Raw genomic sequence first — 16264 nt, 5'->3', positions numbered from 1 at the left:
TGTCCCAGCTTTCTTTTTTTTTTCAGATTTCGCGCTGTAGTCTTTCCAGGCCCACCGCGCCTCGGGCTACCTTCGTCGTTGTCAAGTGGGGTGGGACATTGCACGAACACACGAGCGAATGCAGTCCATATCTCGCGCCTCGTGGGGTTTTTGTCGTTACCAGTTGGAGACAGAGGTCGCTACAAGACGCTGCCAAACGCCATTAAACGCCGCTGAAAAAAAAAAACAACAACCTGACCTGCAATCTGGCGCCGACATGGCAGCCAGACGCTTACATCTTGTTCTTCTTCAGATGCTGCAAATGATGGCGATTTTTGATCCTGCCGCGATGACGACGTGCCTTCCAATGAATGGAGCCGCTTCTACCGAGCAAGTCTGTCCTGCTGACCTGGCTTTTTTGAGTGACGCTTCGCCTTTGGACCTCACAGCGCTACCGGCGCTCGAACGTTTCATCGACTGGCAACCCTGGAATCTTCAGCACAAGCATGACCTACATAAGCAGCTGTTGTACCCAGCCACACCGGGATCTGGCGCCGACATGGCAGCCAGACGCTTACATCTTGTTCTTCTTCAGATGCTGCAAATGATGGCGATTTTTGATCCTGCCGCGATGACGACGTGCCTTCCAATGAATGGAGCCGCTTCTACCGAGCAAGTCTGTCCTGCTGACCTGGCTTTTTTGAGTGACGCTTCGCCTTTGGACCTCACAGCGCTACCGGCGCTCGAACGTTTCATCGACTGGCAACCCTGGAATCTTCAGCACAAGCATGACCTACATAAGCAGCTGTTGTACCCAGCCACACCGGGATCTGGCGCCGACATGGCAGCCAGACGCTTACATCTTGTTCTTCTTCAGGTTTGTTACTCTTACCTTTCTGTTAATGGCAAACCATTTAGGAAGTCGACGCCAGATCCCAACTTTGCTGTGTGCATGTTTTTACGCCTTCTGTACGATGTGTCCGCGAGCTGTTCAGGATACATAGGTTTGTTTAAAAGAAAGCTTTTGCTTGCGGGAGACGTAGAGCAAAACCCTGGGCCTCTGTCTGCTGAGCAGGAAAAGCAGATGTTCGATACTATCATGACAATACCAGTGATACAACAGCAACAGACCGAAATATTGGACGAACTACGTTCCATTCGGCTTGAGCAAAAGAATCTCGAAGAAAAACTAACAAAACTCGCAGAAAAAGTCAAGAGCGTTGAAGATAATGTGTCACTGGTGCTCCCGCTAAAGCCTGAAGTAGAAAGATTATCTCAAAGTTCCCAGAAACTTGCTGTTGCGTGCACGGCCCTCCAGTCATCGCACGATGACCTGGAGAACCAATCACGAAGAAATAACTTAATATTCTACGGCATCCATGACAAAGAAACCGAATCGTGGGAACAGTCAGAGACTAAAATTATCTCTTTTTGCGCTGAAAAGTTAGAGCTTTCCGTTGACGCCGCTGCTATTGAAAGAGCGCACAGACTAGGAAGATATGCGCCTGACAAGCACAGACCCCTGATCGTTAAATTCTTGTCCTTTAAAGAGAAGAATCGTGTTCTTTCAAATGCTGCCAAACTAAAAGATACTGACTGGGCGATAAGCGAAGACTATTCGGCCAAAGTACGGCAACAAAGAAAAAAGCTCATGCAGTTTGCTAAGGCACGCGGCGGAAAGTTGAAACTGCGGTTTAATAAGCTAAACCTGGACAACAAAACCTATATGTACAACATTGAAACAGACGATATCACTTGCGTAAACCAATAGCCATCACCGAGGCTTTTAGCTTGCCCACAGACTGCTATTAAAAATGAACTTGTCTGTATTGTTGTTAATTGTCGCAGTCTAAAAAACAAAACTGACCAATTCTCCTCACTCTTACAAATGACAAACGCACATGTGGTGATTGGAACCGAGTCATGGCTGGACAGCAACATAAGCGATGGTGAAATATTTCCTCCATCCTATACCACGTATAGGAAGGATCGCAATGTACGCGGTGGTGGTGTGTTCATCCTCGTTCATAGCAGTTTGAAAAGCGTGTCTGTTAACCTAGAAAACGATTCCTGTGAAGCTGTCTGGTGCAAGGTACAGCTGGGCGATGGTACCTCTTTCGCAATTGGCTCTTTTTATAGGACGCCCGGTTCAACCTGCGCACAGCCATTTTTTGAACTTAGCAACACATTATTAGCCTTAGATGCAACACATATTATCCTTGCCGGTGATTTTAATATGCCCTGCGTAGAATGGTCTTCTTTTAAACCAGTAATTCGCACTGCATCGCTCTTGTATACCGCTTTCCGTGAAGTAATTGGTGCTCACTCATTATTCCAGCTTGTTCAAACCCCTACCAGACTCGGCCTTACCAGTGCTAATGTATTAGACTTGTTTTTCTGCAATGACCCTAGCCTAGTCTCGTCTGTCATAACGCTGCCAGGCATAAGCGACCACGATGTAGTTTTAGCAAAAGTATCCTGTAATGCTATGAAGACCCACTACACCCAACCACGCAAAGTGTATTTTTATGAAAAAGGGGATTATGCTTCGCTATCACGGGATCTCGACGCATTTTTTCCTGAGTTTCTTTCACATCGGCCATCTCTGGATATCGATTCCTTCTGGAACTTGTTTAAAACTAAAATTTTGTCACTGACGCAGACTTTCATCCCATCCCGCTTGATTTCAGCCAAGCGTCGTGACGATATGCATTGGATGAATAGACAGTTGCGGGCAATGATCAACCGGCGGAAACGGCTGTTTCGCAGATATTGTGATACGCCCGCACTAACTTTGTACTCCGAGATGAAAAAGCAAACTAACAACTTATCGAAAGAAATCCGTAAAGCAAAAAGGGCATACTTCAGCACACTAGGCCAACAACTAAAGACAAACCCGAAGGCAGTCTGGAAATATGTTAAAAATAAGAGAAACAGCAGGGTCTCTGCGCCTGATATACTAGACGAAACTGATTTTGGAAGGGATTCAAAAGGTAAAGCGAGAAGTTTCAATCTTTATTTCCAATCGGTGTTTTCCGATCCCATTAATATACATACTGATTTTCAATCTTCCAGCACCCTGACCAGAATGAATGACGTAGAAATTTCTGAACGAGGGATCATGCTTTTATTACAGAAAATTAAAGTTACATCAGCACCAGGGCCTGACAACATTTCCAATTACGTTTTGAAAAATTGTGCGGCTTCGGTTGCCCCGTATCTAGTTGCATTATTTCAGAAATCGTTAGAGAATTCTTCTTTACCCCTTGACTGGAGAAGTGTCAATGTCGTTCCGATCCATAAGGGTGGTGACAAAACTAAAACATGTAACTATAGGCCCATATCGCTGACGAGCGTGTCGTGCAAAACACTGGAACATGTCATTTATACTCAGTTAATTAGCCATCTACAAAACAATAGTTTTTTCTGTTTGACACAACATGGATTTAGGTCCGGCTTCTCATGTGAAACACAGCTCGTGGAATTCACACATGACATTTCTGTTTCCTTAAACTCTGCCGGTCAGGTAGATTGTATATTTTTAGATTTTCGAAAAGCGTTCGATTTAGTTGCTCACAACCTATTGCTACAGAAACTTTCAGAATTAAATATTCCTACCTCACTCTTATCCTGGATTGAAGCGTATCTTGCGGAAAGGAAACAGTGCGTGGTTATCGACGGTGTCAGCTCGGAAAGTGTGGGTGTAACTTCAGGTGTTCCGCAGGGGTCGGTTTTGGGCCCTCTTCTTTTTCTCATTTTTATAAATGACCTCACTAGTAACATTTCAAGTATAATCAGACTTTATGCTGATGACTGTTGTATCTACCGCAACATTTCTTCTGAAGCAGATGCAATTTCACTACAGCATGACCTCAACTCTGTATTCTCTTGGTGCAACAACTGGAATATGGCGCTAAATATCTCCAAATGCAATCTGGTCCGGTTTACAAAAAAGAAACAATTCTTCCAAACAGACTATTTCCTTGGTAGCACTGAATTATCCACAGTTTCAACTTATAAGTACTTGGGAGTCTTTTTTTCTACTGACCTATCATGGAATACACACGTAAATTACATATCTGCTAAAGCCAGCCGCACATTAAACTTTCTCAGACGTAACTTTAAGGACGCTCCCCTTACGCTGAAGGAGACATTATACATGTCTACTGTACGTCCGATACTTGAGTATGCTTGCGCGGTTTGGGTCCCGCATACAAAACTGAATATTGAGGAGCTGGAGCGCGTCCAGAAACGGGCTGCTAGGTTTGTGTCTGCCGATTACAATTTCCAAAAAAGTTCTTCTGGTTTGCGCGAGAAGTTGGGATGGCCGTTACTTGAAAACAGGCGCAAATATTTGAGACTCTCTTTCTTTTATAATGTGCTTAATAATAAAACTGGAATTCCAAAAGAGAAATACATTAATGAACCCAGCTACATTTCCGCCCGCACTGACCACCCACTTAAGGTGCGCGAGTACAATAGCCGTATAAACGTATTCAAATATAGTTTTTTCCCACGAACAGTGCATGACTGGAACTGTCTCCCTTCTCGGGTCGCTACCGCTCCTCCTACATCGTTTCTGGCCGATTTGCAAAGCCACCTGTCAATATAAGTGCAATAATTCTTGTCCGAGTGTATCATGCTGCTTTTTTTGAAATTTTTACAAAGTTGATTATTCCTAAAGCTTTATTCTTTAAGCAGTGCTGTATTTTAAAATGTATCTTTTGTGTGTGTGTGTGTGTGTGTGTGTGTGATTACGGTATGTTTGCCTTTCTACAATGGTTTTCTGTATTTTCTCTGTAGACCGCATCATTTGCCTAATTTATTGTGTACTAGATGTTTGTTCTTATTTATGATGTTTCCCCCCTACAATAATGCCCCAGTGAGGGCGCTGTAGGTACTGTGTATAAGTAAATAAATAAATAAAATAAATGCGTTGTCTACACTCGCTAGTTTTCAGCGCACTTTGCTAAGCGTCTTTTCTGCCGCCATCAAAGCCGACGTCAGGAAGAAGAAGGAATTCGTTCTCGGCGTCGAAGCAAGAGACTGACAACGAATCCAACGCAATCGAGAACCTCACGAAACGCGTGCAGCAGTTTTCAAGCAGTTTAGTAGGCAGTGCAGTGTGAAAGTGATTACGCCCAAATGCACGCATTTCTCGGCCAGCAAAGCAGGCGTATAATCAAGATTCAACCAAGCGAAACCGCACAAAGCGATTAAATGCCGTTCCCAAACATGATAATACGCATCTTCGTATTTGATGGTTAACCAGGGATCCATCGCCCTAGGAACCACAACCAATTCCATTTTGCGAACCAACTGGCGTTGATCACTCACTGAATCATTGGATTGAGTCTTCATAATTTTTCCCGGTGCAGGTTACTTGAACTGGCGGCATGGTCCGAGAGTGAGAGATGCAAGCGTTTTAATGAAAGCCAGATAGGCTCTTGGCCCGAATGTACGTCAAGTACCACATTACGACCATAATAGTCCTATGAGGCCACGAGCTTGCATTCGAACATCAAGAGTTCACAAAGCACAATAATTAATCCGTCCCATCAAGGTAATTTAGTGAAGCCGATGCGGTTAAGCGATGCGCCAGTGCTCTGCGATGGCAGGTGCTCCCAGCGGTGGGCCTTCTGCGGCCCAGGTTGCTATTCCCGAGCGAAGAATCATTAATTTAACTGACACCTGCCATGGTGGGTAGTTTGCTCATTATTCGGTGGGCAGGTTGTGAAGACGCCGCAAGGTCATGTGACTGGCCAACCTGCCTCCTAGGTTGCTCTCTGAGGACCACCTGCCATAGCCATGCTCGTGATTTCCCGATCGCAACGCCAACACTGACACCAGATTTTTGTGGACAACGGCGCCTTTAACGAACTAAACAAAAAATTGCTGAGGCTCAGCTTGGCTAAGCCTGGGGAATGCGAAGCATATTAGTGGCTAGGCTTGGTAATACATGGCTTTCCTTGGTTGAATACTTGGTCATTTTAATACAACGACTAGAAGCCTTCGTCGTGGGGGAAGACAACGGCATGGCTACCGCGGAACGCCGACTAACCCCGAGACGCGCGTTGGGTGAGCGCCTGGATTGCCACGGAAGCCGCGTCTGCCTGCCCGGTGGAGCGAGCGTTTCACCTACACCGAGTGTGAACGCGCGTTCGAAATGCGCGGGAATGCGCGGGTGTGACGGCTAGGGGTCCCACGGCGACGGCGCGAGGTGGAGGCCGGCTCTCTCATCCGATGTCACGTGGTGTGACGTCACGGTGTCACGTGGGGGTCCCACGGCGACGGCGTGAGTGGTATCTCTAGCAATATGCTTCGCATAAAAAACACAAAAAACAGGCACAGCATATGTACACAGTCCCTGCGTGCCTTATTGGAAAAATGACGCCGCTTGTTGCGGGCAAAAACTGTTCAGTGCGTTACTGATATTTTAGACGGCCGCGAAACGTCACTGCTCCTCATTTGACTTAAAGAATCAGGGATCAGTGAAACGACACTGTTCTGATCGAGGTCAGGCAAATTTGGCAAATGGCAAAAAAGAAAAAATTTAGAAGCCAGCAGCGTTGGTACTGCGTGAAAGACTCGTTCTTCTCGTGTTCAGTGTATCTGTGTCGGGCGCCACACATCCTTTCAATGACACAGAGTAGCTACAATTGTCTCCTCGTCACTGGGCTCTGCTTGTCAGCACTGCAGCATTACATTCCGCTGCTCCGAACAGAGCGAGCATAACGACTGCACCGCCCATAAATCTCAGCCGAATCGGACTCCGTCAGCAAGGCGCATATGCGTGCGTGCACATCGCTGCGTCGACGCACGAACGAAGTCGTTCACGGGCCAGCGGAGAGCAAAAGAGCTGGCGCAAACAAAACCTCTCGCCCACGTCCCTCTACTCCGTCGCAAACACGCTGCTAGTGAAGCCCGCTGCGACGCTACGTGTCGCTCTCGGCTCGAAAACAACTCGTAGTGCGCGTACCCTTAGTTCGGCGCGCGGTGCCTGCTGATCTAAGCCTCTCAATGCACTATTATTCAGTGTTGAGGGGCTTCAGTGCTGTAACCTCCCAGATTCTCGTAGGCAAAAAATAAACCAGAGAAGAAAAAAGCTAGGCAACTGCTCGAAGTGCTGATATGGTAAGTTCTCTGCATTGAACGAAAACAGTGCGACGCCCCAGGCTCCAGGCATAACGCCGCAGTTCACAGGGGCTTATTGCACGCTGTTTATGAGATGTGAACATTCGTTACCTGACCGTTTAATGTTCTCTCACTGGTCTATAGCAGTAGCCAGAATGACAAAACGCACAATGGCTCGGCCAACCACCCATCATGAAACCTTGTTACTGATCTAATGCTTCTGGTTGGTTGTGTACAAAACGGCTGGTGTTGGCTCATGGCTGGCTATGCCTACACCGGAGAAGGTGAGTTCTTATTTTATAGATGGTGTGAGATAACCGCACTTCATATTTCTCAAATCTGTTACCAGGGAGGAACGACACGACACCAGGGGGTGCATTATAGAAGGATTGCTTTCGTGCTTCAGTACGTTGCCCAACCATGCCTGGTTGCATGTCGTCTGCGGCCTCAATGAATTCATAGCACAGGTGTGCAGCGCTTGGCTAGTGCCAGTCGCACAATCGTCGTAACCATGATGGCCCGGCACAGCTGTAGAAGATAGCTCGTCAATCATTCCACTCCCTAACGCGAGAACAACTGCATTCCCAATAAATTGTTAGCCAACTACACTTACATGGCAAACGTGTGTGAGCCAGTCGCCTTAGCTTACCACTGTATTACAGGCAGGCGCCCACCAACTAACAGCTTTTAGTGAGGCCCGCTTCGTGATCCGGTCGCTTCACCATCTGACACCAACAGCATTCGTAGCCTGCACAGTCCCGCACGCTTTTTCTGCGGGTCCCTTGACGGCTAGAGTGAATCGCTGAGCAGATTCTGAAATTAAAAATTATGTAACACAGCGAGCGTGGCTTTGGTGGCTTCCAGTGGTTCCCTATGGGAACAAGGGTTTTCGTTTCGTCTTGTACGCGTGCCTGTGTTTCGTCGTTGTCCAGGCGTCCAAAACGCCTGCGATTCGGTGTACTTCGTCCACACTCCGTTGCCAGGGTGTATCGCTCTTGTCTCGACGGCGCTTCGTTTTATAAACGCTCCGTTCACCCCTTTGACTGTAGCGACTGGCGGAGTGAGGCCGCTTTTCCGGACTGTGTACTGCCCATATGCGTGGCTGAAAACAATGGGGACGAGAAAAAGGGAGAGAGAGATCAGGAAAGAGGGGGAGAGTGAAAGAGAGAAGGAGAAAGCAGAAAAGCTAAGGATGCGGCCTTATAAAGGAGGAAGGACACGGGGTAAGGCTGCGCGAATGTCCAACAGGACAGGCGGATACTTCTTTCTTCCTTTCTTTCTTTCTTTCTTTCTTTCTTTCCTTCTTTCTTTCTTTCCTTCTTTCTTTCTTTCTTTCTTCCTTTCTTCCTTTATTCCTTTCCTTATTTCCTTCTGTCTTTCTTTTTTTCTTTATTTCTTTCTGTCTTTCCTTCCTTCTCTGTATTTCTTTCTTTCTTTCTTTATTCCTTTCTTTCCTTCTTTCTTTCTCTTCCTTTCTTTCTTTCGTTGCTTCTTTCTTTCATTCTTCCTTCCTTTCTTTCTTTCTTTCTTTCTTTCTTCCTTTCATTCCTTCTTTCTTTCTTCCGCTCTTTCTTTCTTTACTCTTTCCCTCTTTCTTTCTTTCTTTCTTTCTTTCTTTCCTCCTTTCTTTACTTCTTTCTTTCTCTCTTTTTTCCTTCCTTCCTTCCTTCCTTCCTTCCTTCCTTCCTTCCTTTCTTTCTTCCTTTCATCCTTTTTTTCATTCTTTTCTTTTCTTTCTTCTTTCTTTCTTTCTTTTTAGGACGTTAAACACCCTGTATACCATACCATTTATCGCAAAAAAAATTGATTCAAATGCTTTTCGTTGTTTATTTCTCTTTCATATTGAATACAAAAACCTTTGTAAAATCCGCTGCACCCCTATGCCAACCTACTATAGCGCTATAGCGCATTAAAAAGAGGACATTAGATAGCGGTTTAAGCTTTCAGGCCGCTGAATTCACAAGCCTCTCAAGTGTCTATATATCGTGTATTGGTGGTGAATTGACGGTCTGCATGATAGCTCATCCCCGGTGATGGACAAATTGTGTGCTGAGTCCAATTCCCGATAACGCCCACGCGAGCTGTGAGAATAAAAAAAGCAAGAAAAAGTTTGAAGTCGGATAAAAGGAAAACTTTCCCCCAGCTATGCTCCTAATCTGTGTGTTTTTCGCGGAGTAACTGAAGTTTACATTTGCTGAAGTACTGCTTGTAAAGAGCTAGTCGCTGGAACGACAAAGTTGTTCTACTTCAGCCCAAGAAATTCAACTCCAACTTTTGGTGGCTTAGCCCAAAAGAGAGACAAGATCTCTCCACATCTACTCAATCACAACTGTTCCCTCCCTTTTTCTGATCATTTGCGCCCTTCTCTTCGTGACAGTTAGCGACTTTTTTTTAATGTCGTATGCTGCATCTGCATTTACCGTTTGCAAAACCGCGGCGTGCTCTACCAACCACAGACACCATCTGTGCTGCTTTACTTACCTGCAAGACAAACCACTCAGTGATGGAATTTATCCAAAGGTCGCAGAAATATGATAATCGCGTAGCCAGCCTACGAACATATTACGTTCCATGCTACGGCACATGCATCAAAAGAAGAGTTTCAGAGCAACACGTAGAGTAAAAGATCTAAAGAGGCATGCGAACAGCGGTAAGTTCGTTAAGGACTCTGTGCGAAGATTGGAGTTAGCGCCTTTCTCAAGACTCAGCATTATTTACCGATGCGCTGTACTTTAGAGCAACGGGAACTACAGGAAGGGAAGGAAAATAACGAATTGCGGGAATAAGCAAGGCTGAAGGATTCTGAAATCAGTCGCGCGTAATGAAGATTGAGCATTCTTACATGCATGTTAATCAACAAGAGCAACAGATGGTGCTTCACGGTATCTTTTAAAGTTCACGCTGTAGAACACGATTGTGGGTTTACTCCGAAGTACGCAAGCAAGCTGTCATGGTTTGGAAAGTGAAATTAATGCTCTTCCTTGGCATCCTAGGCAGAAGAAGATTACCAGGCCAAGATTAAAAAAGAAAAAACGCTGCGAAGGCTCCCTATCGGTGCATGCCATAGTCCGCTCACATTCCTGGAGAAAAATTGGGCACGGCGCATTCTGCTATGCCTTCGAGGTGCAGGCAGTGTGAAAACTTGTTCAACGAGGCATTACAAAAACCGGCGGAAATTAGCACTTCGCACGCAGGAGCCAAAATCCTAAGTGCGCTGATCAGCGAAAAGAAAAGCGCAATCAGCACCCGATCGCAGTCACACCATAAGGACAAAAAGGAACTCCATGAACCGGACGACTATCAACAAACCCCGAATGTCGCAGGAGATAACACACCAGTATGCATAGCAATCACTGACGTGACTAATCGATATTTTTCTCACAATTGCTTTGTGACTGTAGCATGTGTGGTAAATTGCGGAAGGGCTGCAACGAAGGTAAGGTGCTACTTTGATGGCAAACAGACGCACATCAGAGTGACATCGTGGATTTTGAACCAACGATCCAGTGAGCGATAAAATAACGTGCGCTGTTGGCCTCCGCGAATAAGCGAGAAAGGGGAAGAACTTCATCCAATTTTCGTTCTTAGGTCAAATCAGTTGTGCAGTTTTTTCTTCTTGGCAAGAAAAGACGCTTTTATTGCACCGAAGATCACATGTAAAGTGTATCTGTTTTCTTCGCCACTCGACTGAAACTCGTAACATTAATACCTGTAATTTATTTATGCTTATTTATTTATTCAATACTGCAAGCCTTGTAAAGGTGCAAGCCGGGTGGGTAAAAAGATAAACTACACAAGTATAAACAAGGTTAGTAAAACATCAAAGCGTGCCGAAAGGAAATAAGGAATCATTCTATTTGGTTAGAGCACAAGAAAAAAATGAATATTTCAATAAATCTGTTGATGCAAAATACGGCGACAGCGAGTTAGCATGTTGGTGGCGAGCATGCCTCGGCGTTGAAGGCCATATATAGGGGAAAGGTTGATTCCTGTATTTTTATTCGAATGGAAAAAAAGAAATTGCAAAAGTCATTTTTTCCCAGTTTTTCGAAACGCTGAATGCAAAATTTGAAAGGTAACTTTTTTCGTAGTTTTTCGAAACACTGAATGTCATCAGCATGCATTATTTTTCAGGACAAGTCATAGAGAGAATATCTGTAGTAAATAAACCCCATAGCTTTCCTCTGTACATTTTCGAGTGGGTTATGTTACTTGTGGCTTCACGATAAGCATTTGAAGCGAAATGGCAGCGTAGCTCAGCGTCAGGGTGCCGCTTAAAGCAAATTTTTTTGGCTTCACACAGCTTACTTGCGATTAAAACCGGTGCTGCGGATACCTGTATTTAATTTTTCTTTTTTTTTTCCTAGCAGAGAAATACTTCGGTTCCAGGTAACATTACTATTTTAGGCATAAAAAAGTAGTGATCTTGGACACAGGCCAAACCTAATGACGCCTGAGTGCTCGCTTGACATGTCGCTTTCATAATTCAACAGCATTCGATCTACAGGCGCCACAAACACGTAGAAAACTGGTTGGTTTATAGGGTTTAACGTCCCAAAGCGACTGAGGCTATGAGAGACGCCCGTAGTAAACTCAAGAAACACAATGGAATTAAGCGGTGAATTGTACCTCCGAAGGCATTAATTTCATCTAGAGCCCTAAAGGAAAGTACTAAATAAAACAGTTATGTGACTGTCATTCAAACTTGAGTGGGCTGTAATCATTGGCGGTTATTATCACACTACGTTCTTTGCAACACGGTACTGAATTTTGCAGCATTCGCTTAGCGTGATAACCGTGACTACAGAACGGCGACTATTGCCGTTTTTGTTTGTTTAGTTCCTCTAGACCGACACAGTGCCCTCGGTGAGTACAGGACTTCTTCAGGTTAGCGTCATCGCGAGATCAGCGGCCATTGATGCAAGTATAGAGGCTAAGCGTATTCCTGAAGGAACAACACCTTGTGACATAATGTTGGGGTTGAAAACATGTAAACTTGTACGAGAGCGGCGCCATTTACAACAGTGATGAAGTCTTTTGAAGGAATTCCGCCGCATCTACGAAGTCAGCAAGGCTATGAATGAGAATTCATCATAACATTAACCCTTTCCTTCGACGTCTTGTCTCTTCCAGGCGTCGCTTTAATATCACCCGACCGGGGTGCACACAGACACAATTCGTTCTTCGATGATCATGACCATCTTTGGGATCCTAAGGTCGCAAGGAACACGCTTACCAGGCTCTGTTAAAATGTGCTCCGTAGAGGCACTAATTGTGGATCGCTAATGAAGCTTAAACTGCTTGACAGAAAAGTGGAGTGGCTGGACAGTGTCTCGAGGGTAAATTAAGGTCCGCTTAACGGTGCAACACGTAACCACTTGGTGCTCTAACGAGCGTGTCATTATGCGTGGAAATGCATGCCAGTATGTCCGTCATTTGCGAGAGAACCATGTTTCTCGCACAAAGCGCGTAATTGCTGTACAAGGAAGACCTGGGAAGTTGTGCCGAACATGAACTGTTTCACGTCCGCGCCACTGTTTTAAATACCCTTGCGTAGGTTTCTTGCCTGGCACTCGTATAATGTGCAGTTTTCTTCACTCATGCTCCTCTTTAAACTGCATTGTCACAGTCTAAATGGCGCTGAAGAAACCATGATGTTGTAGTTACGTTCTTATAGCACTAAAATTATGAATGAAGAGGAAAGCAAACAGTCTACTCTGCTGCACGAATTTGTTTTTTAAAGTTCATGCACCCTCATGCAGCTCAGCCGCTATAAAAGAGCGCCTGGTTTCCTTTCCTGTTATTAAAGTTGGAAGTAAAAAAAAATATGCGCGTCTTTCCTGTTCTGTGTTTCCTTCCTGTTTCGTCCTTTTTTTTGGCGTACGACATTCTTTCAAGAAATTGTTTGTAGGATTTAACATCCCAAAGCAACTCGGGCTATGGGGGACCCTGTAGTCGAGGGCTCCTGATCATCTCGACCACCTGGGGCTCTTTAATGTGTCATGACATCGCACAGTACATGGTCCCTAATGGTTTGCCTCCATCGTAGTGCGACCGCCGCGGCTGGGATCGAACCCGCGTCTTTCGTGTTAGCAGCTGAGCTGTGCCACCCCGATGGTTTAGTTTAGAATAAATGCAAAGCCATAAGTCTTATCATCAACGGACATATTAAACAATCTCATGTGGTGAAAACTAATTCGGAACCATCGACTAGGTCTCACCTTCTTTCATTCCCCTCTTGCATTGATTCTCTCCCTGCACAGTTGACGTGCGCACCGAAACGTCGCCTTAAACTCTGGCTTCTCTTTCCTTACATGATTTTAACATTAGTTTCGAACTCTGAGATGCACTGTTAGCTAACCTACAATTTAGAAATTTCTGAGAAATACGTGCGCGGCTCTTGTTTGGCTCTTCAGAAACAAAGAGAAGGAATAGTCATAAAACGCATTATGGTGTAGGCGCGACCTGCGTGTGGCAAAAAAGAAATCTTTACTTTTAAGCGTCGGTGGTGAATACAAATTGATTGATGTCGAAGGAAGAACATACGATAATATTTCGAAACCATAGTTGGTGCGCGGACGCGCGACGTGCCAATATTCATGACGTGCCAATATTCATGCGGTATTACAGATCATAAACACCGGGCAAAGGAAAAGTCCGCTCATTACAGCACGAAGAGCGACTAACATAAAAATGGCGGAGTTCATGAGCAAACTAAGCTTGGAATTTAGATTGAAATCAAGGAAGGCAGATCCTGCTGCAAGGGCGCGTTTTTCCACCTTTCCAACCGGCTGCTTTGGAATGCGTTAATTTAATTAGCGGCTGTTTGGTAACACAATAACCTCACAGGCATGAAACACATTGCCAAAAGGCGCACTGCATAATGAAAGCTGTAATTTAAAACTTCCTGTCAGAAATCTGGAAGTTTTTCGCAGCTATGTGTCCTCTGCTGCATGCTCTAGAAGATACCAATCTAAGAAGAACAGGCGTGCATGCGTAGAAGAAATAGTGAAGCGAATATTTAATTTTAAGCGACAAAATGCACATGAAAAGTGGCATTTAGACTTTTGGAATGGAACCTGCTCAGACTTGTAGGCAACGCTATAAATAATCTAGCACTTTTTCTGGGCTGTTTGGTATCTATTTATTAAATTAGAAAGAGCGCCACTTTTTCACGGCCAGTAAAAAAGCCTCAGTATGCGACTAAAGCTCGTTTCCAGAAAGTCTCTTTGATACAGGAGAAAAATTACAACTTAGTGGCATAAAAGCTCCGCACTATTAACAACTCCCAGTTTCAGGAAGGGTGTTGGGGTTTCGTTCTGCTGGACTTGTAGGCCGGAGCTAAGTTCATTACCGGCCACGCAATGTCTGGGATTTACGATCAAGCACTGTACATACCTGAGATACAAAGCGTAGCGTGGAGCCTTCCTGTTCTGCTAATTGTAGTCTGGAAATAGACTACGGCGAGTAACCAATTTATGGTTCTGAAATTCTGTAGTTATTGGCTGAAACAATGTGCCTCCAGGTCTAATTACCTCTTCTTGCTTTTTGATATTGTCTTTATTACGTATCTACATTTTAAGAGACGCCCCTGTTTTTCTCCTTTGAAGCTACGCTCTGCGTGGGACCTGCTTCTTGCGTGGAAAATTAAATCCCGTAGGAAGGGAAGTACCAAAAAATCCCCGCCGTAACGAAAATCCAAACACAATTTTCGTACCTATTGCCTCATTTTATTTCAGTTAAGCTTGAGTAAACTGCTCGGTAAAAAAAGAAAAGAAAGCTAGGGAAGTTTTGTGTGCGTACAGGGCTCAACGAATCTCGGATGCCTATTTCGACTACCTGGAATCGTTCCCGCGGCATCGTGCTCAGCATCTCTCTTTCTTTCTTCCTTTCTTTCATTCTCTTTTATCCTTCTTTCCTTCTTTCTTTCCTTCTTTCTTTCTTCCTTCCTTTCTTTCTTTCTCTCTTTCCTTCTTTCTTTCTTTCTTTCTTTCTTCCTTTCTTTCCTTCTTTCTTTTTTTTCTTTCCTTCTTTCTTTCCTTCTTTCTTTCTTTATTTCCTTTTTTCTTTCTTTCTTTCCTTTCTTCCTTTCTTTCTCTCTTTTTTCTTTCTCCCTTGTTTTCTTTCTTTCTTTCTTCTGTTCTTTCTTTCCTTCTTTCTTTCTTTCTTTCTCTCTGTCTTGATTCCTTTCTTCTGTCTTTGTTTTTTCTTTCTTTCTTTCTTCCTTTCCTTCTTTTTTCGTTCTTCCTTCCTCTGTTCCCTTCTTTCTTTATTTCCTTCTTTCTTTCGTTCTTTTTATTTATTCCACGCAAGCGATACGTGCTCGACGAACGAATGCGAGTAACAAGCCGCCTCATGCGGTTTGACAAGCTCTCATCACCTATGTGTATACGGCAGAGCAATGGAGGTAACACAACAGTGGTGCAAAACATATAATTAGTGTACACAAGTTATAAATTAGGCCAACATGGCAGCAAATTACAATGAAGACCAAAAGCAAGAACTTCAAGGGAACATAATCAAAGAAACCCAGCAAACACTTCGGATGGCTATCACTGGATGCACGTACATCGGCGCGAACTCGGAAGAAAATTAGAGAGTAAACACATTTTGTAAGGACCCTGTTCTTGACGGAGATTGAAGGAACAAGTTTTGTACATGCTTAAATGAAGATGAAGCAATTAATTGGCTGGAGAATGCAAATTTATTGATGTCGAAGGAAGAACATACGATAATATTTCGAAACCATAGTTGGTGCGCGGACGCGCGACGTGCCAATATTCATGATGTGTCTTATGGTGTTGTGCATTCGTTGCTAAGTGAGCAATGTTAGAAAGGAAACAGCTGTTACGATTTAACTGGGACTTGTACAACGTTAGAATACAGTGCTCATATATGCCAGTAACATTCATGATTTTATATACGGAAAATAAAGGATTCGATGACGATCTTATATGGATATTACTTGTAGCTTTTAACCAGTGTTGTAGGCATTACCAAAAAAAGGTAACTAAATACGTTACTCGTTACACTAAAAAAAGAACGCGTTACCACCCTACTTTACCTACAAAAAAGGTAACATGTTACCGTTACCGAAAAAAAGTATCGCACGTTACTTTGCCGTTACTCCATGGCCATGAATTTTGATCAG

General features: G+C 44.3%; 1 protein-coding gene across 1 annotated transcript; it reads left to right on the top strand.

Moving 5' to 3' along the window:
- The first annotated feature begins 256 nt into the window (after positions 1–256).
- LOC149337564 (uncharacterized) lies at positions 257–2071 on the top strand. The gene has a single exon (XM_089553464.1). The coding sequence runs from the start codon at positions 257–259 to the stop codon at positions 1748–1750; it is 1494 nt and encodes a 497-aa protein (XP_089409590.1). The 3' UTR covers positions 1751–2071.
- The last annotated feature ends 14193 nt before the right edge of the window (positions 2072–16264 follow it).

Source organism: Amblyomma mixtum, chromosome 7, assembly GCF_055824585.1.
Source record: "Amblyomma mixtum isolate Tamu chromosome 7, ASM5582458v1, whole genome shotgun sequence".
NCBI classification, from domain to species: Eukaryota; Metazoa; Arthropoda; class Arachnida; order Ixodida; family Ixodidae; genus Amblyomma; species Amblyomma mixtum.
The sequence above is the reverse complement of the archived record's forward strand: the minus strand, read 5'-3'. Positions and strand labels throughout refer to the sequence as shown.

Bases quoted from the DNA above. Each gene is read 5' to 3' on its own strand.
- LOC149337564 (XM_089553464.1), top strand. From the start codon at position 257: ATGGCAGCCAGACGCTTACATCTTGTTCTTCTTCAGATGCTGCAAATG.